The sequence below is a fragment of the Thamnophis sirtalis genome, unplaced genomic scaffold (genome assembly GCF_051295495.1).
Source record: "Thamnophis sirtalis isolate CommonGarterSnake01/CBP01778 unplaced genomic scaffold, rThaSir2_p1.2 scaffold_1, whole genome shotgun sequence".
Taxonomy (NCBI): domain Eukaryota; kingdom Metazoa; phylum Chordata; class Lepidosauria; order Squamata; family Natricidae; genus Thamnophis; species Thamnophis sirtalis.
Genome location: NW_028261381.1, coordinates 13,782,913 through 13,810,491, shown reverse-complemented (window position 1 = coordinate 13,810,491; position 27,579 = coordinate 13,782,913). Strand labels below are relative to the sequence as shown.

At 37.9% G+C, this 27,579-nt stretch overlaps 1 protein-coding gene across 1 annotated transcript in view; it reads left to right on the top strand.

Moving 5' to 3' along the window:
* Positions 1–27,579, top strand: part of PMS1 (PMS1 homolog 1, mismatch repair system component) — a 45,916-nt gene that overhangs the window by 7,760 nt on the left and 10,577 nt on the right. Inside the window, exons 4-6 of the mRNA XM_087707872.1 lie at positions 4,612–4,794; positions 6,772–6,874; positions 8,603–8,766. Of these exons, the coding sequence (XP_087563998.1) occupies positions 4,612–4,794; positions 6,772–6,874; positions 8,603–8,766 (450 nt within the window). The remainder of the gene's footprint in view (positions 1–4,611; positions 4,795–6,771; positions 6,875–8,602; positions 8,767–27,579) is intronic.

Genomic DNA, 27,579 nt, shown 5'->3' with positions numbered 1-27,579 from the left:
GGAGGCCCTCCAGAGGCTTCAGGAGCTTCCCTGAAGCCTCCGGAGCGCAAAAAAACAGCCCTATGAGCAAACCAGAAATTCGGGAACGGACTTCCGGTTTGCTCGTAGGGTCGGTTTAAGCCCTCCCCAGGTTCCTAGGTCACTGAAGCCTCCGGGGGGGCGGGGGGCTGTTTTCGCCCTCCCCAGGTTCCTATAAAGCCTCTGGAGCCTGGGGGAGGGCGAAAAAAGCATGAAAAAAATGGGGGAGCACCTCGCATGCGCCCTGGGGGGTCGCGCATTGCATTATTGGTGCGGCACAACCACCCTGTGCTCTCCCCCCCCCCCTTATGGCACACAAGCCAAAAAAGGTTTGCCATCGCTGCACTAGATTTTTCTTCTTCATTGGAAGAAGCTTGCTGCCCTGTGGGCTTCACACAAAAAGAATCGATGGTGATGGCGATATATGGATTGTAGAAGTCAATCCCTGTTGTGAATCATGAAAGCAGTGACCCCATGGGTGATTTGTTGGCATATTTGTCCATCTCACTGAAACTATGTAGCCAAGCAGAGTTAATTAAGTTCATGGTTTGGGGATTTCAATCTTGGTGAATGTATTTAGGTCGGGTGCACTGTGTAAGTAGTGCTCCATGGATTCTTTTGTTAATTCCAAATCTCTGAATAGAAAGAGTACTGTGAAATCATGGTTTCATCTTCATCTATCAGGTTATTGATTCTTTGGAGACACTCTAGTGGGAGTTGATGGAGTATTTGCCTCCCTCTGTGAGAAGTCCAAACTATTTTGTGAATTTAGTAGTAGTATAGGTTGGGGGTTCTGGTAACAATACAATAGGGCAGAGAAGTACATGTGGCTTCTGTGTTTTGTGTTTTGAGGCATCCATAGAAGCACAGAAGGACAGGTCCACTGCTTTTCATCAACCACTGTTCTCATTTTGTGATTTCCTCTTTTTGGGTAAGTCACTGAGAGTTCTCTTGATCTGGTTGTCCAGTTTCTATGTTGGATTTGAGTTGATTCTATTCTCATCTTCTGATCTACAACAGTCTTATGCTGTCTTAGATCTCTATGGAACTTCCTGTGGTTTTAAATTCCTTCTAAATCTCTATAGAATTATAATGTATTATTAGCATCATCTGTGTTGTAATTGAGGCTTTTCTGTAGAACATTCTGTTCTATGGCAGATAGAGGGAAGCTGGACACGTCTCAACTACTACAGCCCAACCAACATAAACTGTTATAAAGATAACACTACCATGTATCAAAAACATCTCAACAGACTATTACAATCACATGGCGTAACCATAGTATACAAACCAACTAAAGCACTCCACAACATCCTAAGTAAACATCCACCTCAGAGATAAGCAACATATACATCTGATGGTAACATCTGATATTACCTAATTTTTTTAATGAAACATCTACAAGAAAACATGACCTAGTTTGAAATGTCTGCAAGAAAACAACCAAGCTCAGAGAGTACCAAGGACCACACAGTTCAACCCTTAGCTGCAAATATTGTCTTCTATTGGTAATAATCATATAGTTAAATATTACTTTTAATCTAGAAAAAATAACTGCATTCATTGTTTATACTTTTGACTTAGAAGGTTGTTTTTAATATCTGGGAATAGCTATTTAATCAAAAATGACAGAGAGTAGCTTTAACTGAAAACATTTGTTCAATATGTTTCTACATGACATAGAGAAACATTAATTTTTTTAGGACTTGCTTCACTTAAATATAGTAGAACCTCTGGTCACGGCCTTAATTCATTCCATAACTTTGGCCGCAACCCGATTTGGTTGTGTCCCAAACCTAATTTTGGAAATTTGGTGCTTACAAAAGAAAAATGGTGCAGAAGGGGAAATCAACCACAGGAAAAAAAATTGTGAATTTTTTGGTCGGAACCCAATTTGGTCGTGGTCAGAAGGGTTTGTGACCAGAGGTTCTATTGTACTCTTAATTGAAGACTTTTGTAATTGCAAAAGATAAAAAAGAGATTGATTTCAGAGGGAGATATCAAATTTTAGAAATATTTTACAATATTCATTTCCCCCAAACCTGACTTAACAGTACTAAATGGTAGTAGTCCTTTTCTTTAAAAATGTTGCATACAATGATAGAATGATGATAATTGTAATTTGAAACGAAGTCATTTACAGTTCACTTTACCTCTAGAAGGATAGTACAGCATTGAGTAGAATTAGCGCTTCCAAGTTTCTGGAACAACTTGTGAAGTAGGTTGTCGTGAGAGAAGTCATAAAAGGTCCAATGATTTTTCAGAAGACATTCTGGAGTTGAACCTAAATTTGCTCAATTCTAATTCAGCTATTCGAGCTATACTGGAATGAAATCTGAGACGCCATCTTTCTGAAAGATATATTATGAGTGTTGTCAGTTGTCTTTTTATCTAGTTATTTATAAGGAAGCTATTTCCATGAACTTCATGAGGATTTAGAGTCTAAATATAGGTAAAGGGAGTAGATCCTTCCAAAAAGAGCAACAAAGGAAATGCTTACGTATTTATTAATTAATTTAAAAATACCCATCTTCTCATCTTACTTGTGTGTATGTGGTAAATAAAATTAGGTATTTACACATGAGATTGATTTGCGGTATAAACACTGATTTAGAATACAAATGAAAGTAAGAAAATATAGATTTTGGACTTCTAGTGACAAACAGGTTTATTATGTTATTTGTTTGTTTTTCATTTTGAACAATATGTACAATAAGGTTAAATTTGTATAGAATATTTAGTAGCCGGTAATTCAGAGTAAAGAGGATTTTTTTGTATTTGTTTATTATTTATAGGCCGCCCTTTTCCCTGAGGGGACTCAGGGCGGCTTACAATTTATGGGGAGGGGAATACAAAACAAGACATGAGACAGTACATAAGTAAAAATAGAACACAACATTCATTCATCATTCGGGTGGGGACGGATTAGAATCTTTATCCCCAGGCCTGACGGGATAGCCCGGTCTTGAGGGCTGTGCGAAAGGTCTGGACGGTGGTGAGGGTGCGAATCTCCATGGGGAGATCGTTCCAAAGGGTCGGAGCTACTACTGAAAAGGCTCTCCTCTGCGTAGTTGCCAGTCGACACTGACTGGTGGATGGAACTCGGAGGAGGCCTAATCTGTGTGATCTAATAGGTCGTAGGGAGGTAATTGGCAGGAGGTGGTCTCTCAACTTTTTGAAAGTTTTATAACCTTAACAATCTTTAAGTATATACTGTGAGTTGATAATTTCTATTTCATGGATGAGTGGTGTAGGACAAACATTTAATTGATTTAGGGATTGTAGTCTGTCAAGCAGAAATTGCATTTGGGATTCAAATTAATTTCAATAAACATAGCATGGTTTAGGTATGAGTATAATAGCAATAGCAGTTAGATTTATATACCACTTCATAGGGCTTTCAGCCCTCTCTAAGCGGTTTACAGAGTCAGCATATTGCCCGCAACAACAATCCGGGTCCTCATTTTACCCACCTCGGAAGGATGGAAGGCTGAGTCAACCTTGAACCAGTGAGATTTGAACCGCCGAACTGCTGTTAGCAGTCAGCTGAAGTGGCTTGCAGTACTGCACTCTAACCACTGTGCCACCTCGGCTCTAAAGTATAATGTATACAAATTAAAGAGTTCCATGGTCAGGTATTTGAATAAACTACATGTGTGCAATTTTTGTGTCTGAAGTAGACAGGTGCTTTTGTTCACCCATGGGCATCTTCATTGTACTTTTAACAATTCCTTAAAGGAGGCACACCTTTTCCTACATTCACATAATAACCACATCAGCCCTCAAAGTAGTTTTTTGAGTGAAGGAAGTGGCAATAGTGCAGCAAGATAGGATCTGCCATTACCACCTTCATAATGACTCTTGACAAACACAGTGTGGGTGTCCATCAGGGGTGGGTTTCAGCCGGTTCGTGGCGGTCCCTGCGAACCGGTTGGTCGCCGAACCCGGAAGTAAGTAACTTCTGGGAATGGCGAAGGGCGCGCCCGCGCCCGCTCCTTACCCGGTTTTGACGAATTCTGCGCTTCCACGCATGCGCAGGACGCATACAGCGCCTGCGCGATCCTCCAGGAGCAGCCGCACGCGTGCGCGAGGACGCCGCCGGCCTCGTTCCAACCGAACCGGTTGGAACGGGGCGAGAAACCCACCCCTGGTGTCCATGCTTACCTTCGCCCACTTTGGATCCAAATGCAGCATTATTCTAGAATTAAGCAGTTGTACTATGCCAATTCAGTAATTCTGTATCGTTTTCTTAAATAACTTCAAACAAGTTATTGAATACGTCATTCCTCAAGAATTCTGTCCACTATTTTATAAAGATTAGAGCATGATCCCACATATTTTACCTGCAGGGTTTTTCTATCTTAAGATGGTGCGGGTTCAAGCCATTGACTCTCTGATATTCCAAAGTTGCCTATGTTGGAAAATTGACATAAATTACTTGATTAATAAATATTGATGATAAGAGTTTCAGATTCAGAAAACCGAATTGACCCTTATTAATTGGTAATTGCACTTTCTGTAAAGGTGTTCTTGGAATCAAACAACTCCATAAAATGTTCTCTGTCGCTTGAAACTAATGTTTTCTTTATGTAGGAGAACTATGGTTTTGAAAAGATTGAGGTACGAGATAATGGTGATGGGATTAAGGCAATTGATGTTCCTGTGATGGCAATGAAGCACTACACATCAAAAATAAGTTCTTCTGAGGACCTTGAAAGTTTGAGCACGTATGGTTTTCGTGGTGAAGCTCTGGGCTCCATTTGTAGCATATCACAGGTAAAAGGCTAATATAGTTATCGGCTTTTGTGTCTGTTTTGTAACCCAGATGCTATAGTTCTGAAAAATGAAACATTAACCCATTTGATTTTAAGGGATCCAAAATACAGATAGTCTATTGGGAGAATGTATCTGCTGGGGTTTGCATGTACAGTCCCACTTCTTTCTAAGTACGGTGTCTGTAGAGGCTGTTCAAAAATGACAAGATAATAGTCACAGCCCTGCCCTCAAAGTCGACACATGTATGAAAAGGAGGAACCTTGAGCATACACATTTCCATCTCTGCTGTTTTAACTCCAGTTATTGATGCCATTCTCCTAACCTTTTTGGGGGTGGGTGGAGGGGTGGGATGTGAATTTATGAAGAAGATACAGGGTTTGCCCAGTGGTTAAGCAGAAAACCTGAGAAGAAGGCATTGCTGAATTTTGATTGCAGTGATCAGATGCTAATTGAGAAAATATGAATAAAAACACAGCTTATCTCCCATATTTTTTCAGTTATTTTCTAAGTAGGCTATCTGAAATTCAAGGAGGAACAAAATCCCAATACACACAATATACTGGACCTTCCTTCCTTCCTTCCTTCCTTCCTTCCTTCCTTCCTTTTTTCTTATCCATTTTTCTACAGCATGTTTTTCGGGGGGGGGTGTTACTTTGATAAATGCTTGCCAAAACAAAAGCAGTTTGCACATAGCTACTGCATGAGTCTTGCTGAACCTTAGTGAAATAAGAAAATAGCAGCTCTGTTCAGACCAATTATGCCCTACCTGCATTTTCATTTTTTAAAAAATCAGCAAAGAACAGAAAGGAACAATCTTTGTTAAGTAAAAAAAAAAAAGTACAGTATTTGAGGGGGCAGTGGGACAAAAAGAGATAAAAGTCAACAGCAAACAAGCCAAACAAATCAACACACAAAGAGGCCAGAATAATAATATCGGTAAATAGCAACTGCATCATGAAGTGCATCAACAGGGAATATGATCATAGGCAAAGTGCATTTGTGCCAATGTTTTAACAAACCAAATGAGATCAACATAATTTTTTTTATTACTCCCTCCACTCTTAAAATTCCACACACAATAGGATGGATTGGCATCAGCAGAGTCTAGTAAACAGCAAATGCTTAGCAAGCTAAACACAACATAGAAAGTTGGCTTTTGAAATAAATACAGAGGCTGTAGCTAAGCCATGTACTCAAGTATCCAACCATACTTTTTTTTTTAAATACACACTTTTTAAAGGTGTATTTTAGGTCTATTTGGACAGGCTGTGAATGCTCTTTTGTATGTCAGATTTTCAGAGTAGTTTTCATTGTTGCAATTCCCTTCCTTTTCAAAGGCATTCTCAAATTTGAGATGAACAAAACACAATACAGTGCACAAAAATGGAATTGTATATCTAAGTATGACAAGGCAAACATAAAAATGCTTTTTATATTTACAATCTGTATAACCATCTCGCAATACATTTATATATAAACTGAAGTACAGTACAGTTCTAAATAGAAGAGGAATGTTAAAAGATCTTTATTCAGAGGTAGAAAACTATATTTCTTATAAGATAAATAATAATTGCTGGCTCTCTATAAGTTGGTATTTAGAAGCATATTGCTTCTGCTCCTAGAAGACTCATAAAACAATTAGATCTTGTGTGGGATTTGAGGATTACTTGACTTGAAACATCAAAGTATTATTTTCTCCTAAAGATCAAGAGACGCTGTGTCAAAGTCCATTCCAGGTTATTTACATGTGCAGAAGATGCATCTGTCAAGAATTCTCTGAATGATTTTTACATTTCTAGGAACAATCGTTGATTATCATGATATTGTAAGCTGCAAAGAGTTGATGAGATTTGGGGAGTGTACAAGTTTAATAAATAATAATTATCTTCATCATGGTTTGTGTGAATTACATAGGTAATAGAATGTACATATATCTTTTCCTAATTGTTTACTTGACATTAGATTCTTTATTGTTAGGTTTCTGTTACAACAAGGACAGCTGCTGATGATTTTAGCACCCAGTACAATTTTGATGGAAGTGGTCATATAATTTCTCAGAAGCCATCTCATCTTGGAACAGGTATGGCTTTTAGTCCCTCTTATCTTTAGAGTATGAGTTCAGGGACATGAATTTTCTGCTTCAGGTAATAGAACAGTTGGATAACATTTTAAAATTTGAACTTATAATTAAAATTGTGATTTTTCAAAATAACTAGTTGAGTCAGACATGAAAAATTAAAACACACACCCAATTGAGATTTTACTTATGAAGTGTATTCATATACATTCAATATGTATAACTCTTCATAAAATATAAAATTCTAGACATGAGGGATTCTGCAATGAAAATTTCAGAAGGAAAACTACAGCAAAGAACCAGGTGTGCCCTTGAAGTTGTGTAAAAGAGGAAAGCAAGTTCTGATTGTTTCAGTGACTTAGTCTCAGATAACAAAAATACAATACAATACAATAGCAGAGTTGGAAGGGACCTTGGAGGTCTTCTAATCCAACCCCCTGCCTGGGCAGGAAACCCTATACCGTTTCAGACAAAAGGAAACCCTATACCGTTTCAGACAAAAAATAATTATTTTAAGTAGGAATCAAAATTGTAGAGTTGAAAGAGATCTCAAGGCTGATTGTTCAGTATTCATGCTTTCATGATCCATTAAAATGTTATCTGACTATTTCTTCTTATGTTTTCAGTTCTCTGAATAAAACAAGTAGAATCAACTTTTTCTAACTTTTTATTACCAAGAAATACCACAAAGTTCAAAATAGAATAAAATAGAATAGAATAGAATAGAATTCTTTATTGGCCAAGTGTGATTGGACACAAAAGGGATTTGTCTTTGGTGCATATGCTCTCAGTATACATAAAAAGACAAGATACATTCATCAAGAATCATAAGGTACAACACTTAATGATAGTCATAGGGTACAAATAAGCAATCAGAAAACAATCAATATCAATATAAATTGTAAGGATACAAGCAACAAAGTTACTGTCCTGCAGTCATAAGTGGGAGGAGATGAAGGGATAGGAACGATAAGAAGACTAATAGTAATTCAGCCTTAGTGAATAGTTTGACAGTGGTGAGAGAATTATTTGTTTAGCACAGTGATGATGTTCGGGGGAAAACTGTTTTTGTGTCTAGTTGTCTTGGTGTTCAGTGCTCTAAAGCATTGTTTACATTCTAGAACCACTGCATTTCTTGAGGGGTTTCACTTTAGTTAGGGAAAAATCTCAGAATTTATGGCATCAAAGTGATGAAAAGGGTCAGTCTTCTTTGAAATTTTAATAACTTGTAGATTGCAAAATTTGAGAATCTCTGCTTATTTGCATTGTTATTGCTTGTGTTTGTTTAACTTTGCTGATGTAATATAGCTTTTAGCAATAGCACTTAGATTTGTATGTTGCTTCATAGTGTGTTACAGAGTCAGCACATTGCCCTCACCAACCTGGGTCCTCATTTTACTGACCTTGGAAGGTTTGAGCCGGTCAGGATCAAACTCCTGACAGTGAGCAGAGTTAACCTGTGCAATACTGTTATTCTAATCACTGCAGTACCATGGCTGTTTTTGATATACCTTGACTACAACTATTTAGATATTTCTCAATTTCAAGAGCTAAAAGGACAAATTATTGTCAGAACTGATTGATGCAGCCAAGGTCAAAGTCTGTAGATGCTGTGTGATAAGGTACTTATCACACAGTTTAAAGGAATAAAAGGATAGATTAATAGAATTGAAAGAGTGTCTCTGTAAGTTAATTTTCATTGCTTTTCTTCTCCCTTGCTCTTCTTGGTAGGGACAACTGTAACAGTTCAAAAGCTGTTCAAGAATCTGCCTGTAAGAAAACAGTTTTATTCTACAGATAAGAAATGTAAGGAAGAAATAAAAAAAGCTCAGAAGCTGTTGATGGCCTATGGCATTATAAAACCAGAACTGAGGATAATGTTTACGCATAATAAGGTAATAAATTTATTAAATTGCTACTTCTCATAATCAAAATCTGCTTTTGCTTTTCAATAAAGAACCCTGCCGCAATCTCTGCATGGTTATCTCATAGACAAGAGTGACATTTATTGGGCAGATGAAATTTTAAAAAATCATGTTCCTACTCTTGCAAAAAAATACTTATTTTTTATATGTTTATGTATGTTTAGTTTTTGAACATTTTAGATAATATTCTTTAATGAAAAAGAAATATGATCCTGGAAAGAACATTGTTCATGTACGGTTACTAAGAGCTAAAGCAATCTTAGGGCTAAATAAATCCAATTCACAATTGTTTAGAAATATTTGCTGCAATGGAAAGTTACCTCCCTGTCCCCCATCAAATTGTTTATTAATCTTCAGCTGATTTGTTCATGGCCCAAGTTGGTTTCGTGTAGTTCCAGGGCATTGAGATGATACTGCAGAAAAAAATTACGCCTCTGAACACAGTTAAAGGAAAAAAGGACAAAGATTTCTTTACATTGTTGGTATAACTTTTACCGTTGACTCAAGTTAGGGTCAAAATATAAGAGGTATTCATAGCCTTCAGGGTCAACTGGGTAGAAACTTAAAAGTTCTTGAATATCAAAGCTAAAACATAGATTGTACATTTTGGCCGCAATTTTAGGAAGTGTGTAGCATACGCCATCAGGCAATTCTTGGTCATCTTGTTTTTCTTTTCCCCCACCTCCCCCTGAATTTCTTGAAATGGGTCCAGACAACATAATCTTATATTTGTAGCCATTTCTTCTATTTTCACCAATGCATTCTTTTTTTTAAAAAAAATGGCTTCAGTTAAGGAGGAAATAAAATGTGTCTTGCCAATGTTGTAGGAGCAACCTAAGAATAGCGAGAAGGTAATTTTGGAATACCAGCATTTGAACAAACCATTGAGAATTGTAGTGTAATGAAATTGGATATATTTTCACAGGTGATGAATAATCAGATCTGAGCAAAAGATCGAACTATTTTAATTTAGATTCAGTACTAACAAGTTGCAAAGTTGTTGATTTCAGCCTGTTGCCTTTTTTTTCATTGTTAATATGGTTATTGAAAGCATAGTTTTAAAACTTTAACACAAGAGGTCGCTCATTAGCTATGGCACTAATTGGAACAAAACAAAATAAATACCCAGGATAGACTTTTAATTAACAAATTCATTTAAGTATTATGGTTAGCTTTTGCATTCCATGATTTTTACTACCATCATTTTGTACAGATACAATAAACTGATCTGAATAAAATATACAGGTTTTGAATATGTAAGAGCCCATTTAGACTGCTCTTTACATTTTATTTTTCTTTTATTCTACTACTCAGGTTTATATATTCTTTGTATATGCTTTTTTCTTCCAAAGTTTGGAGGAAATTGTCGTAGCTTTTCATTTTTTTCTTTATTAAGTGACACTTATACATGAGTGCATCTATACATTTATGGGTCACAGTGGCTAAGATGCTGAGCTTGTCGATCTGAAAGGTTGACAGTTCGGCAGTTCGAATCCCTAGCACCACGTAATGGAGTGAGCTCCCGTTACTTATCCCAGCTTCTGCCAACCTAGCAATAAAAATGCAAGTAGAAAAATAGGGACCACCTTTGGTGTTTAGTCATGCTGGCCACATGACCACAGAGACGTCTTCGGACAGCGCTGGCTCTTCGACTTTGAAATGGAGATGAGCACTGTCCCCTATAGTCAGGAATGACTAGCACATATGTGCAAGGGGAACCTTAACCTTTACCTATACATTTATAGCATAGAAGATTGCAAGATATAGATCTTATTAGATAAAATATAGGATATTATAAAAGGTTAAAATTAGGCATCTAAATGAATAATTAGAGTAGTATGAATGTTAGAGATCATGGACAACCTTTAAATGTTTTTTGAAATTGGTATATTAGACGTTTATATTGGTATAAAGATAGAAGTCTGTAGTTGCAATATAGGACTCTTGGAAATCTGTTAGTATGTGTACATTCTAATCCTGAATCCATCTTCTTCATGTAGAAAGTGAAATATTGGAATTGGAAATGAAAAGGAATAATGTTAGACAAAATATTACAGTTATGTTTCTGAATCTGAAATTGTATTATAAGTGTCAAGCACCAAGGGAAATCAGGAGATCCAGGCAGTTCAGATGGATATAAAGATTTATTGCAAGATTAAGCTGTCTACACGAATCTAAACTAATGATCAAAGAAAGCAATTTGGCAGTAGATAAGGAATTCAAGGTGGGCTGGACTTAGATTTCTTGTGGACATGAAGGGACTCATGACTGATGACGCAATTGGCGGTTATCTCCTACATCAAGCCTTTGGATGTTTGAAACTTTGAATTAAGTTTACTCTTCGAATGTTATTGTAAACTCTTTCATTGTGCGTCACAAAAGCCATCCAAAGTTTTACATGCTATGAACATACCTCTCAATTTCTGATATACAGGCATGTATGTAGCCACAGAATTATCATGGACAAAACTGAGGAACTGGTGTAATATAGGGATGGGTAATAAGTTACTATTGCAGAAGTACAAAAGTATTTAGGGAAAATTATGAAATTATGCTGGGGCAACTCATTGGACATTATACATTATATAATTACCGTATTTTTTGCACTATAAGACACACCTTTTTTGCCCAAAAAAGTGGGTGGAAATGTATGTCCGTATTATAGAGGGAATATAGCAGAAGAGGGGAGGGGGGTGGTACAACATTCGCCGTTGCCACCATTTGTCACCACCAGGGAATGCTGGAGTCTTCGCTGCCAAACAGTTGATCGGTGGTTGAATCGGCCTCCTGGAATACTGCCAATCAGCTGTTTTAGGAGGTGGCGATTAGCGGCAGCAATCCCCACCGCCTAGAACAGCTGATCAGGGTATTCCGGGAGGCTGATCCAACCACCAATCAATTGCTCGGCAGCAAAGGTTGCAGCATTTCCCGCTGGCGGCAGCTGTGCTCAGTTGACCAGTGGTGGGTGCAATGGAAGGGAGCCCTGACGAGTCACTTGCTGGGGCTGCAACAATGTGCTGAAACTGACCAGACTGTTTGCTGCAAGGATGCTAGCCAAATGAATACTGGATGGATGCTGGGAGGCAGAGGTAGATTTTGTTCTTGTTCTTCTATGTGTGTCTTATGGTTGGGTGCATCTTATAGTGTGAAAAATACGGTAAACATATGTAGTACACATGGATTGCCAATTTACAACAACAAAATGGAAAAATAGTTGAGCTTGGAAATGGAATAGATGGGATATAATGTTGAATTGGACATAGCTGATTAGGTAAACAGTGGAGACAAGTGTAGTGAAATAAAGAACCAGCAAGTAGACTGACTCTCTGTAATTCCTCTCTGGACAAGCTGTTTTTCAGCTATTAGGAACATTTGTATTGACAGACGCATGAGTTCCCTTCATCCTTTAGTGAAAGAAATTTTAAATGTAGGTATAAAGGTTTTTTTAAAAGAAACAAAAGAAAATAAGAAAAAACTTTTATTTTTAGTTTGTATTTTTATCATTGTAATTTTTAATGAAATTACCAATAAAAAAATATAGCTGACTATTTAATATAATTAGTCACCCTTAGGGACTTGGGTAGTCATCTAAATCTCCTAAGTAAATAAACAAATAGTGAATAGAGCAACTTTACTTTTGCATATAATGCTTTCATTACATGGTACATCAAGTGGTAAATTAATTTATGACATATTAATATATATTTATCCTCTTGGAATCTCATCAGATATGTAGCGTCCTATAGAAATTTGGCTCATGCGTTTATGGCACTGTCATTGTTTCTAGAGATATATGTGGACTTAACAATAAATATGTATTTTCTGTATACATGTTAGGAACATTGTATTGCTAATAAAACCAGAATATACATAAAAGTTACTATTCCCTGTAATTGGAAACTGGAGAAATATAGTTGTTGTCGTTAGTTGATTCCAGAAATCACGTATGATCTCTTGTGGCTAATCTCTTTCTCTAAGATTTATTGAAATAATGCATAACCATGGTGTAATCACAATTGGTAGGAATTTTTCCTTCATTCTAGTGCTGTGATGGCGAACCAATTGGAATGCGTGCCACAGGTGACATGCGGAGCCATTTGTCAGGGCATGCGAGGCTTGCCCTGTCAGCTGACTTCCTGTTTGCTCGTAGGGCTGGTTTTAGCCCTCCAGAGTGTTCAGGAGCCCTCAGGAAGGCTCCGGAGGGCAAAAAAACAACCGTACGAGCAAACTGGAATCTGGGTTGCTCGTAGGGACGGTTTTAGCCTTCAGGAGCCGTCAGGGAAGCCGCCTGGAGGTCCCTGAAGGCTCCGGAGACCTAAAACCAGCCCTATAAGCAACCCAGAAGTCACTTCCGGTTTGCTCATAGTGTTGTTTTTTGCCATCCGGAGCCTTCAGAGAACCCTCCTGACGGCTCCTGAACGCTCCGGAGGGCTAAAACTGGCCCTATGAGCAACCCAGAAATGACTTCCAGTTTGCTCGTAGGATTGTTTTTTGCCCTCCAGAGCCTTCAGGGAAGCCGGCTAGAGGCCCCTGAAGGCTCTGAAGGGCTAAAACCGGCCCTATGAGCAAACCAGAAGTCCATTCCTGAAGCCTCCAGGGGGACGGGAGGGCTGTTTTTGCCGTCTCCAGGCTCCTATAAAGCCTCTGGAGCCTGGAGAGGGCAAAAAAAGCACGCCAAAAATGTGGGGGAATGCTGGTCGTGTGCACATGCACATAGTCGTGAGCAAAGCATGGGTGTGGCACGCCCGCAGACTACCCTCCTGCGCTTCCCCCGCTTTTGGCACGCGAGCCAAAAAAGGTTCGCCATCACTGCTCTAGTGCTTTAAGAATGGTTAAGAACTCAAGGATACTCAAAAAGTCACTAGATTGATATTATTCCATAACTTCACCCCTATTCCTGTTCATTTCTGAAAACTTTTTAAAGCACTGCGTGTGCTTTTCTACCCTCCCCCCTTTTCCCCATAGATAGCAATAGCAGTTAGATTTATATACCGCTTCATAGGGCTTTCAGCCCTCTCTAATCGGTTTACAGAGTCAGCATATTGCCCCCACAGTCTGGGTCCTCATTTCACCCACCTCGGAAGGATGGAAGACTGAGTCAACCTTGAGCCGGTGAGATTAGAACTGCTGAACTGCAGATAACAGTCAACTGAAGTGACCTGCAGTACTGCACCCTAACCACTGCACCACCTCGGCTCTTAAAGTCTCAATCAAGACTGTCAAACTCATGGCCCAAGGGGCAGATGCTTCACGTGCTTGCCACACCCAGTTTAGTGACGGGGGGAAAGGCCCTATATGTCATGTGACGCTGCTGTGACACCGCGAGTTTGACACCCCTGCCATAGATTGACAAACTAATAAAATGCCTCTTGGCTTGCTTTCTTAGTAATATTCTTGATATTTTCATATTATTTTATCATATCATATTATAACCTGGAAACCTGGGATAATTATTATTTTTTCTACAGAACGTTTTGTTTTGTGTTAAATAATGATTTGTTGAACAGACAACCCTTGAACTATTGCTATTTTGACTTCCTAGATTAGGTTGTGTGTCATCTTTTTGTGAAGGTTTATCCTGCCAAGACATTCTTTGAATACTGATAATGTTGATACTCCTGCCAGTGTGGTTGTGTTAGAAAGAGGTATTTTTCCTCTTTCATCATCATGTTCCTTGAAAGCAAACTGAAAAATATAATGATCACAGGAAAGTCATTTCTTACATTTTTATTATGGATTTTTTTAGGTTTCTGTAATTGTAAGCAGAAAGGATTTGGGAGTATTAGATGTTTATTTCTTGCCTGTTAATGAATGTAAAAAAAAATCCTATATTTTCACTACCTGGAAATTTTAGCTGCTTTTTGCTCTATGAAGGAGGGGACGTCTAGGAATCTGAATTCCCATTTGAGTTTGGGGAAAACAGCTTCAAATCCTTTGCCACTTTAAATATTTCAAATTAGTTAAAATTACTAGAAACCGATAGCAAGGTTGATTGGGTGATACAAGAATTGTTGCTTATATCTACAAGTTGCTTATATTTTGTAAGTGTGAAGCAAATTAGGATTAATGTTGGCTTAATTCAGTCCATTCCAAAATGGAAGGTTATTTGTACAACTGAGTTGTCATACTTTTTTTCCTTTTAAAATGATATACCGTATTTTCTGGAATATAAGATGTACCTTTTTTCCTCTAAAAAGAGGCTGAAAATATGGGTGCGTCTTATATATCAAATACAATATTTTTTTGCCTCCCGAAGCCCCTGCCCCCTTCACCAAAATGGAGCACTCTGCAAGCCCCCCCCCCAAGGCTATTCATACCTTTTATTTGAAAAAACTGGGCCCATTTTCGCGAAAAATGGGCCGTTATGGGGAGGTTTGCAGAGTGCAAAACCTTTTGGAAAGCTGTTGAGTTAGAGTGGTTGATGAGTTTTAGGTGCTACAGGTTGTCAGCGATTTCCTTCTCCAGCACATGGATAAATACACATGGAAACATCTACCTATCTACCTACTCTCTCTACTGTATTTATCTCTCTCTATTTCTATCTCTCTTTATTCCTTTACCTACCTACCTACCTACCTACCTAAGTACTCTCTCTAACTACCTAGTATATTTCTCTCTCTCTCTCTCTCTCCCTCACTCCCTCTATCTACTTATATACCTACCTACCTACTCTCTCTCTCTCCCCCTACCTATCTACTGTATTTCTCTCTCCCTATTTTTCTCTCTATCCCTCTACCTACCAACCTACCTACTCTCTCTCTCTCCCTACCTATCTATTGTATTTCTCTCTATCTCTCTCTATTTCCCTCTCTCTATCCCTCTACCTACCTACCTATCTACACTTTCTCTACCTACCTATCTACCTACTGTATTTCTCTCTCTCTCTCTCTCCCTCTCCCTCTCTCTCCCTCTATCTACCTACCTACTTCTTTTAATTTGCCTCTTCAAAACCTAAATGCATCTTATACTCCGAAAAATACGGTAACAATTTGAGATGGCAGCTTGTGGCTAACTATAACAACTGGATTTCTCATGTCATATAGATATGTTAACACAGGACGGAAATACCAGGATTTTACTTGCTTTCCACAAAGCCCTACTAAAATTGTTAATGGGAATGTTTTGCATTAAAAAAAATGAGAGGACATATCTATGTGAAAAAGGAAAGAAGAAGCTTGTTTACTAGCATAGAAAAATCTTATTGATTAGTAAGTATATGTGGATAAGATGGACACCTGTCTACTAGGAAATGACTGAGACCAACTCATCTTACTGTCTCCCAGCTGTTAAATATTTAATGTAACAACACCACTCCCCAACAGGTTGAATGTGAAGTGTTGACCTAAAGGTGACATTTTTGTATCCTATTACCAGTTCCTTCACTCATCTTGTTTCTCATCCATCACATTTTTTCAAACGGCAGTATAGCATTTACAGCAGAAAATTATATTAGCTGCTTGCACATGTAGTAGGTTCAATGTAAAATGTGAAAATGTGTTTCTTCAGGTCTTGCGGGGCATATCAATTATTTTAAAATCCTGAGGGAAAGAGCAAAGGTCTTTGTCAAATACCATGAGAAAGAAATTTGTAGGCTTTTTTTATTTTTGTATTTGCCTACTCATGTGTTTAGTTACATAAATATTAGGTGCTGAGCATTATACTGGGATAGCAGTCAATTTTTCTTTTTCACATAGAAAAAGACAAGAGAAAATATTCCTGTCTCTTTGTTATTTCCTTGCTGGCTCTGATCAAGAATGGCCATTTGAATTTGAATTCCATTTGTATCATATACAAATCATCTTGGAGACACCTTCTGTAGGACACAAGACACAATACCTGCCTTTTTTTAACTGGTAGATGGGTGCAAAGAGAGAGAGATGATGCCTAGAGGCAGAAGCTTTGAGAGTGATGAGTGGTATGTTCTGTCACCTTCCTTCCCTCAGACAAAATGCTACATTGGCTATCTGGAAAGGGACAGCATGCAGGCCAACATATTTCCTAATAGTTTGCCAGGAAACTCCAAGAAGTGAAGTGACAGAATTGCTTAGAGCAGTGATGGCGAACCTATGACACGCGTGTCAGTGCTGACACGCGTAGCCATTTGGGGTGACACGCACAGGATTTCATGCGATTCATCCTCGGCTCCTGCACGGCCGCCGAGGATGAAAGAATCTGTGCTGGAGGAATGGGGGGGCGGGACTTGTGATCTCCCCCGCCCACACTCACTTACTGTATCGCCGCCGCCCCTTTCCGAGCGCAGGGGCTGCTGGTAAGGCGTGCGTGCCGTGCGCACACACGTCATCAGCGCGGCGAGGGAGGACCCGCAGGAGAGGAGCGCGGGAACAGTGCGCGCCTCTCTCCAGTCAGGCCGGCACAGATAGTCTACTCCTGGGACTGTCGGTTACGACCGCACCACAGCAGGGAAGTAGTTTAAACTATAAATTGCGCAAAATTATGTTTTTGTCGAAGTGACACACAACGCGAGTTATGCTCGATTTTTTGCCTATTTTTGACACACCACGCCAAAAAGGTTGCCCATCACTGGCTTAGAGCGTAGACTATTAGAAGATGAAGATTGTGTATGGTCAGAGGGACATGTTATATTATATATCACTGCCCAAAATCACCTTATATGGGAGATGTGCATACAGTTTACATACATACATGCATGCATGCATACATACATACATACATGCATACATACATACTATGGTAATGAGAGCTACAAAGTGGTTATTCTACTGTGTAGAAATTCTCATTCAGCACCATTCTGTTCAAGGTTACCCAGAATGTTTTCAGGAAGAATAAGTGGAATGGTTCTTCTGCACACTGCTGTAACGTATTTGTGAGATTCCATGTGAATAAATCACTTGTTTTTAGCTCAAAAGTGGATGTCACTTGGATAGAATATAGTGAGTGGTTTGGGGGGAAATGTTGCAAGGTTATCTGAAAATGTTTTCAATTTGTGGAATCCAAGGAAATGAGTAGGATTTTTTGTAATATTAGCTCTACTTTTTGGGGTGGGGGTGAAGTGGATCCATGTTCTGCTTGGCTCCTTCTGGTAACTAAGCAGTTGGATATAGTACATGAAAAGTGCCTCTTTACAAGAAGAAATGGTACCATTGACCTTGATGGAAGCAATAATGTATCTACTCCTAAAGTTATTTCTTTTTTTAAAAAATAAAGTTTTTTATTTTTTGTTCTCTATATATGCATTCACATAATTATTATTCTTTTTTTTACATTCATAATTCTAATACATTTGTCATTCCATTTATAGAATTGTAATATTCCATTTGGGTGGTTTTGTTTACCATCCCTTGCCTATTTTGACACCACCTTTTTCTGCTTTCCTTTTCTCTCTCCCTCCCTTCTCTACTTCCTTCCTTCCTCCTTTCCCTTTCTTCTTCCCTTACCTCTTCCTCCTCTCTCTTCCTCTTCCCCTTCCTACTCTCTCTCCTTCTCCCTTCCATGTTTCTTTCCTCCTCTCTATCTTCCTTCCTTCCTCTCATCTCTCTTCCTTTCTCTCCCTCTCTTCTTCTCTACTTTCTTCTTTCCTCCTTCCCCTTCCTTCTTCCCTTACCTCTCCCCTACTTCTCTCTAGCCCTTCCCCTTCCTACCCTCTCTCCTTCTCATTTCCATCTTCCTCTCCTCACCTCTCTCTTCTTTCTCTTCTTTTCCTCTCATTTCCCCTCCTCCTCTCTATTGTTGCAGGTGTCTCTTCCAGCTCTTAATTTATATTTTCTTGGGGTGATATTGCCACAAACCCAAAAATCTTTGTATATCATTTTTTGTTTTTTTTTTAAAGAAAAGAAAAAGAATATTTTTCCTTTTTTTTTTCAGACAAAGATAGACAATACATAACACATAGAACCTTCTTCAATCACATACAGCATGTCGTTTGGTTGTAAAGTTTTTGTGCATCACTTCCATAGTCTTCACTTCCAAATGTATGTAAAATCACAAATTATCAACTCATTTCAAACAAATTCTCATATCATCAATCCAATATATTATATAAAAAATATTATAATTATTAAACATTCATTTGACTATAAATTGCTTTTACATCCTTTTGTATGAAATATCCTAAATTTGAAGTAAAACTATATAATAGTGTTCCATTAAATCCTCCTAAAATCATCCAAGAACATTTCATCTTTCTAACATATTCTAAATAAAAATTGGTTATATTTAATAACAAATACTTTTAAATCTCTCATAGTCCTCATTTGCAATTTGTATAAAATTTCATATCCTCAAACTAGTTCCTATATATGTATTATTATCATTATTACTCATTTATATGGCTATATATACTACTCTAAATTTAACTAAGTTTGACTTAATTTTTATTGTAAACTTTCACTACATCAACCTGTGTCTTTCCAGTAGTAGTGCAGTTTTATATCTCGTGTCATTTGTGGAATTAATATTCTGGTTGTTTCTTAATAGGTCTTTTATGGACTTCTTTTCGCAGCTTGTTGCTCATTGTATATCTTATGATCACTCGAAACCCACCATCTGTTCATCAACTTATCTTTGGTTATCACCGATGTTTCAGTCAAGATTTTTCTCCTTACTTCCATCAAATTTTCTATTTTTTCTTCTTCTGTACTTTGAGGTCTGAGGTAGAGTTCCATTCCACCTATCTCCCCTTTACATAGTCCACTCTTACTATTTCCAACCACGCTCAGTATGCTGTCAGTATCAACAATTTTCTTATGTCTTTGTTACTTTTTTCCTTCAATTTTTGGAACTCTGTCCTCAATTTTCTTCCTTTGATAAATGTCTTCAATTTTTCCATCTCTTTTTGCTGTTCTTTGTTCTGCATCATCCATTCTCATCTCAATTTTCTCTACTATAATTAGTAGACTACTAATATTTTATGAATTTTAAACATAATCATTTGCAATATTAATGTTTCTTTTTCATGTTGTGCCATCCTTCCAGCTTATAAACACTGCCAATATAGCATTCAAGGCTTTTATTGTATTCCAAACAAATTCATTATTGTCTTTCAGGTCAAAGCTTTATCTTCACTGCAATCCAACTACTAATAGAAACTCCAAAAGAGCACCTGTGTAAACAATCCATGCTCTTCCCACGTGCTCTTTCTACTATCACTCTCAAAAAACAAACTGAAAGGCTTTGAATTGTAACTCCGATGATCAAAGAGAAGGGAAAAAAAACAATGTTTCCAAGCCTCCAGCCTTAAAGTGGCAGTGTTACTTTTTTAGAGCCCTCTTTAAATAGCAGACTTATGGAGAAAAATTCTTAATAAAAAAAACCAATCCAATCAAACTTTGTAAAGAAACAACAAAAAAAGAAATTTTCAATCCACCAGTAAATATAGAAAAAATAAAGAAGAAAAAGTAGAAGAAGAAAAACTGAGCCTTCCAATTTAAAAAAATAGAAAACATTTGCAGAACTTCCATTCATAAAAAGAGAAATTAAAAAAAAGCATAACACACTAAGTCTAATGTAGCTTAATTTTGCCACTTGTTTTCTTTTAATTTAGTTTTAATTTTCTTTGGGTAGTCTCTTTTCTAATAATAAAATTTCTTCACCAAACCGACACACTTTCTCTTCCATTTTCTTTCTGTTCCGGAGCTGTCCCAACTTCAGCAGCTTCAGGGCTGGGTTTCTGTAATCGGAAAAAGAGCTTCTCCTGGGTCAATCAGGGACTTTGCTGTGCCCCTGAGATCAGCAGGACGTACTCTTCTCTATCACCATCTCTTCAGGACAGTTTAGGTCCAAAAGGACCATCCAGTGGCAAAAATATCGACTGCGATCTTGGAGCTCCAAGATAGCACGTCGTATCATCGCGACATCAGCTCACACTCTCTCCTAAAGTTATTTCTGAATTCAACCATATTAGATAACTTTTTCCTGTCCCCAGGCTGCCCTTTTTTGGAATGCAGTGGGGCATAGAGAGTCCTAGATGAAGCAGAGTATCTTAATTCCTCCCAATTCAGTTCAGTCCTGATAGATTTCCAAATAGTGTTAAATATCATCAGCCATGATATCCTTCTGGACAGGGGTGGGATTGAGCCACTTCAGACTGCTTCAAACAAACCGGTACCTCGGATGATCAGCTGTGGAGCGAACCGATTTGCTCCGACGATCAGGTGCCCCCCCGCCCCCGTTCTGCGCTTTATTTACCTATATCCTCTCAGTGATTCGCATGGCAGAGCAGATTGCCACACCTCAGTTGTGTTACTCCCCAAAAGTAACATGGAAGGTAAGTTTTGTTAAAAACTGTGTACACACGCGAACCACACGATCACCAAACCAGTTGTTAAACCGGAAGCATCCCACCACTGCTTCTGGACTGTTACAAGAAGTGAGTGTGCTCTTTATGGTGTTTCTGAATAGAGAGTTTCAGTCCATAGTTACAGGAGAGGAATAGTCGTGGTTGTTCCCATATAAGGTATCTCAAGGTTGACTATCCATATTATTTTAACATCTATATGAAACTGCTAGAAATCTTCCATTGATTTTGGATGAAGCATCATCTTTTATGTTGATAATATCTAGTTATACCCTGTCACTTCATGCCAGCAATAATATAGTGGAGGTCTTTACTCAATATATGGAAGCTATATGAGACTGGGTGAGATGAGAAACAACTTTTTACAGAAGAGACCTGCAATTTGTATTTTCTGGGTCTCATTCTTTTTTCATGTCAATGTTGTTTACTCTGCTTCCCCTGCTATGGAAAAGAGAAGTCTTAATTTTTAGTAGGATGTGATTGGCTTTTGCTTAACTTTGCTAGAATTATTCATACAGTGGCTCAGCAGTCTGCACTCCTTCAGACTTTGGATCTCTAGTGGTCTCTTTCATTAGCCATCTCATCTGTCCAAATCTTTTCTGTCATCTGCTTCTCCAGAATACCTCCCCTTTCAAAAGAAGGGTTCAGATGAGCAAGGAGAAATCTGAGTCTGCCAGTCCTGGCAGAATCTGTTCTTAGCACTGACAGTGGGAAAATCCAGTAGGAAAATTAATTTTCAAATCCTGCAGACAAGAAGGATTTACTATTGTCCCAATTGATAGCATTCTGTGCTGTGATTTGAGATTTGTAACACAAGGTATGTTAAAAAGCAACTTTTTTAAAAAAAATGTGGCTTGTTAATTGAGGACACTGAATTCATCTTAGGAATTTACAAGTACTTTGCAGTGCTTCTATGGATCCAAACAACTCCTGATGATAGTATTATTTTTCATTAGGCATTAGCTTTCAGTGGTGCACATGGTCCCATCTGTTTTCAAATTTTTAACAGAAGTTTCTAAAATTAGTACTTTTAAACAGGTATGTCCACCTGGCAGTCTGTGGATTAGATCTGGCCTCTTAAGCAATCTATCTGGACTAGAAGTGACTTTCTTACATTTAAAAAAATGTGAGATATTTTGACTCCGAAGTACATTGCAAGTTGAGTTGGGTTAGAATTAAAACCTTAATGGCTATGTTCTACTTAGTGCCAAGGAAAAAAAATTAAGAACCTGTTCAGGGAATCAGAATTGTACAATATGAATATACCCATTAAATATGATCCATTTTTGTGTCAACGGTGAGGAAAAGCAGGATGCTTAGGCATCCTTTCTGTTTCATCCAAGCTAGGAACTATGATTAGTAGTCTCCCCCAACAAACCAGTTTCGTAAACCAGCTGTCAATTCTGATGAACTAAATTAGGATTTATATTTTAGCATGATACACATATGTTGTTAATACCTATTGGATTATCTATTGAAGTATTCACTGGGCCGCCTTTGAAACAAAATGAATGCAGAAAATAGCTTCTTTTCCTAAATACTTAAGTTTTAGAGGGTCAAGGAATATACTGAACATTTGATGAACTAGGCTCTATATTCCAATAATAAAAGTGGGTGGCCTGTCATAATCTTAATTAAATTTCATTTTAATATGGTTGGGGGCCCATTTGTGTTGAAAGCGAGCACTGAAGCACTGCATGTCCTGCTACTACCCCCTACCCACATGTTGACTCTGGGTTTTGTGTTTGGGATGCAGGACACACACAATAGCAATAGCAGTTAGACTTATATACCGCTTCATAGGGCTTTCAACCCTCTCTAAGCCGTTTTCAGAGTCAGCATATTGCCCCCAACAACAATCCGGGTCCTCATTTTACCCACCTCGGAAGGATGGAAGGCTGAGTCAACCCTGAGCTGGTGAGATTTGAACAGCCGAACTGCAGAACTGCAGTCAGCTGAAATAGCCTGCAGTGCTGCACTCTAACCACTGCGCCACCTCGGCTCAAATAAAGGAAGCAGGAGGCCATTGTTAAGGAGTAATGAAATATCTAGAGGATTGGGGTGGGTTATTACATCTAAGTGGTGATGGACGGGGGACATTTAAATAAGAGCCAGAGGATGGGTTCTACCTGGGGAAGATGCCCCCGATTCTTAATACCAGTGACTGTTCTGGTCCACTTTGTAAACTGTCAGTTCTTATAATCTTCAATGAAACTGAGAGAAGGGAAGATATATTTGGCTAGCTTTCACTAAACCTAAGATGGACTGTATGTAATAGTATATTTTGATAGCGTACTTTTGCAGTGTCATCATACTGCCTAGAGTCGGATTCATTCTTGGCTCATCATGATCCCCAGATTTATATGACCTAGAAAATACGGGGGTGTGTGACAATGTATTTATAGCATAATCTTCAGAGTATAATCAAGGCTATAAATCAAACAGTTCAGGAAACCTGTTGTGAGATAGAATGAAAGATCATAAATGTACTGTAGTACTTTATCAAAAACTGAAGTACTTTATTAAAAATTCAATAAGACTATGAATCTTAATTGGAAATGGTACCAATCTAGGATTAAAAAGTAAATATAAATGCCTAGGACACTAACTGCATTTGTTTTGTATTTAGGAGGTTGCCATGCTCCACAGTTGGCCTGCTTGCCTTTCCTCATTGTGAATTGCATCACATGCATCCTAATTTACATGCAGTCTAGATGATTAAACTAAATTTAATGAAATGTTTAACTATTAAGATTTTTAATCCAGGATTATTTTTATCCCAAACAATTGTTTCTATTGTTACAAGATTGCAGGACTTTATTATTTTCTTTCTGCCATAATTATATTACATCTTAATTTTAAAGTGTCTCGATCGTCTATCCTTAATTAATTAAAGATGCATTAATCATTTGACGGCTGTGACCAGGGGGGCATTTGCCCAGGTTCGCCTGGTACGCCAGTTGCGACCCTACCTGAACCGGGAGGCTCTCACAACAGTCACTCGGGCCCTTGTGACCTCTAGGCTGGAATACTGCAATGTGCTCTACATGGGGCTGCCCTTGAAGAGCATCCGGCGGCTTCAGCTAGTCCAGAATGCGGCCGCGCGAGTGATTGTGGGTGCGCCTCGGTTCGCCCACATAACACCTATCCTCCGCGAGCTGCGCTGGCTACCTGTTGATCTCCGGGTGCGCTTCAAGGTGCTACTTACCACTCACAAAGCCCTTCATGGTAGTGGATCTGCGTACTTGAGAGACCGCCTCCTGCCAATTACCTCCTTGCGACCGATTAGATCGCATAGATTGGGCCTCCTCCGAATTCCATCTGCCAGTCAGTGTCGACTGGCAACTACACGGAGGAGAGCCTTTTCAGTTGCAGCTCCGACCCTTTGGAACGATCTCCCCGTGGAGATTCGTACCCTCACCACCGTCCAGGCCTTCCGCACAGCCCTTAAGACCTGGCTAGCTCGTCAGGCCTGGGGATAAGATCACAACCTGCCCCCTCCCGAATATTGAATGAATGTTGTGTACTATTTTATTCTTATGTATTGTTTTATATTTATTGTTTCATATTTCCCCCTCCCTTATTTTATGTAAGCCGCCCTGAGTCCCCTCAGGGAAAAGGGCAGCCTATAAGTATTAATAAAATACTAAAAATACTAAATACTAAATCACATTATATGTAAGAGATTTTGCATATGCAGGAATCTTACTGCTATTCAGTTTGATTTAGTAGGTGTTCTCTGGTATAGAAGGAAAATCCAGAGATTCTGAAACCCATCCATTTATTCATTCATTGTTCTAAAGTTGATGTCAGCTCTTAACTACATAGATTTTCTCCAATCTGATTCTTCAGATTTTCCATAGTTGCACCCATTGATGCTGTAATGAAGTCCATCTACCTTGCTGGTGATTATCCTCTTCTGATTCAGTTTCCTATCACTTCCATCACTGTAGGTTTCTTCAAAAAAATTCTCTTTACATAATGTGTCCAAAGTCTGCTAATTTGAGGCTTGAATGAGAATTTGGAATTGATTTATTTGACGATCCACTTGAGAGTTTTGATTATCCATAGTATTCTCAAGAAACATTCCCAGCATCTAAATGATTTCTATCTTCTTCTTCGGAGTCAAACTTGCACATCCATAATGTCGTGGGAAAACCATTGCTTTCATGATCCTGATCTCGGCATTTGAATGTCTTTTCCAAGGCCTTAATGGCTATTCCATCAAGTGTTAATCTGCAGAGTATTTCTTAAGTGCTGGTTCCTTTCTGTTAATATTTAATCCTAAAAGGAAGAATCCAGATACTACAACTTCTGTCAATTCTAAGACTGGTTTATGGGCCTGTTGTGTTCTTTATATTTGATGTTAATCCATTTTTTCACTGTATTCCTTAACTTTCATTACTAAAGCTTGCAAATCATTTGCATTTTCAACTATTACAATAGTGTCATCAGCATAGCATTGGTTATTGATATTTGATATGGTTATTTTTTCCTCCAAAAACCATATTCATCTTCTTTTAATCCAAATTCCCCCAGTATGTATTCTGCATATAGATTGAATAAGAGATTCTTAATCCTTTCTGACCTGAATCCAGTCTGTTTTTCTGGGTTCTGCTCTATTGTGGCTTTTTTGATTTATGTATAGGTTTCAAAGGACAACACTGAGATGCTCCGGCTTTCTCATTTTTTCTAAGGACGTTCCATAGTATGACATGATCAACATAATCAAAGACTTTTCAATATCAACATAATCAAAGGCTTTTCGATATGAAGCACACATTGACATATTTTTGTATTCTTTGACTTTCTCAGTTGTGCAGCATGCATTGACAATTATGTCTTTTCTTCCTTGCTCTTTTTAAAGTCAGTTTGAACATATGCCATCCCCTTTTCCATGTAAGGCTCTAATTCGATGATTTGAAGCCTTTGTGTGTGAAATTATGACTATTGTATATTAGTTTGCTCACTCTGTCTTCTAAGTCTCTCTTTTCTGTATTGGAATATTGATTTACTTCTTCCACTCCCTTGGAGACTCTGTCATTCTCCAGATTTGTTAGCATAGCTTAGTTAGATCTTTTACTGAAATGTTTTCTATTGCTTGCCATATTTCTATCAATTTTCCATGATTTTCTGTAGCTTTCTTTCTTGATAAAGATCTGCGTGCTAGTTTAACTTCAGTCATAGACAGATTCAATAGTCCCTATATATTGGAAAGTAGATATATCGGATTTATATTGGATTTGTATGTATTTACTATTACTGCTGTACTATTTCAAAGATGTTAGAATTGGGAATTTCTGAGCATGAAAAAAATAAATGTTTCTTCTGTATATAATTATTTACTGTTAATGAATTATTACCAGTGAATTCATGAGTTGCCAATAACCTATGCAGCAATTATTTAACTTGGTTAACTATCTTATGTAAATTTCATTCAGATTTGTACAAAAATTGCCAAATACCACTTTCTTTTTCTTTATTTCCATATAATGATTACAATAAATGCATGAAGTGAAGTAAAATTGAAAGCAGTGTATATGCTTCTGCTAATTTGGAATGTTCTATTATTTTACTTTTTTGAAAATACTTTTATAAAAATAATAAAATATATTTACAATAAATCTGAACAATGATTTTTTTGCCTATTGTAACTTGAATGCCATGCTTTAAACAAATAGAGTAAACCGTGTCTATTTTATGCATTGTAAACCTGGTTTAATATGAACTGAACATATGAATTTATTAATAAGGTATAATTTGGTATAAAAATTTTTTGCTGGACTGTTATACTAAAATTTATCTCAGTTTGAAAATAGGATTCTATAGTAATTCAAGTACTAGAATTAGGTGAGATTTCTCTCTGCATATATTTTGCCATGTGTGCAGTACTAACATTCAACTGTTGGGTTTCCAATTGTAAAATTACTGTTATGTAATGAATGTATTGAAGTAATAAATGTATTGACTAACTTCTTCCTCAAGTCATACTTATGGTATTTGTGAATCAAAAAGCCAATATCATTGTAGATGTTTTTAAGGGTTATACAATTGCGTATTTGTAGATGTCCCAGTTGTTAAAAATCTGTCACTAGATAACAAAATAGGTAAGGAACCCTAGACAGACAACCCAGTTGCTACACAATATAAACCAAAGGACCAACAGCATATGTTGTACTCAAAAGAAAGTACATGTGTTTAGGAACAGAATGTTAAAAACCCAGGACAAGTGTGCCATTCCATATTTGTGAGTAGATCTTGTACACACACACACACGCTGGTCTTGTTGTATTCGGGTCTTTTCCCATGTAAGATTGAGATTGTCTTGGCAATGTTTCAACGAGGTCTCACTCCCCATCTTCAGGCTGGTGTTTTCGGCTTCATATTTGTGTGAGTCGAAAACACCAGCCTGAAGATGGCGAGTGAGGCCGAAACGTTGCCAAGACAATCTCAATCTTACATGGGAAAAGATCCAAATACAAGAAGACCAGCATACCTACACCTGTGAA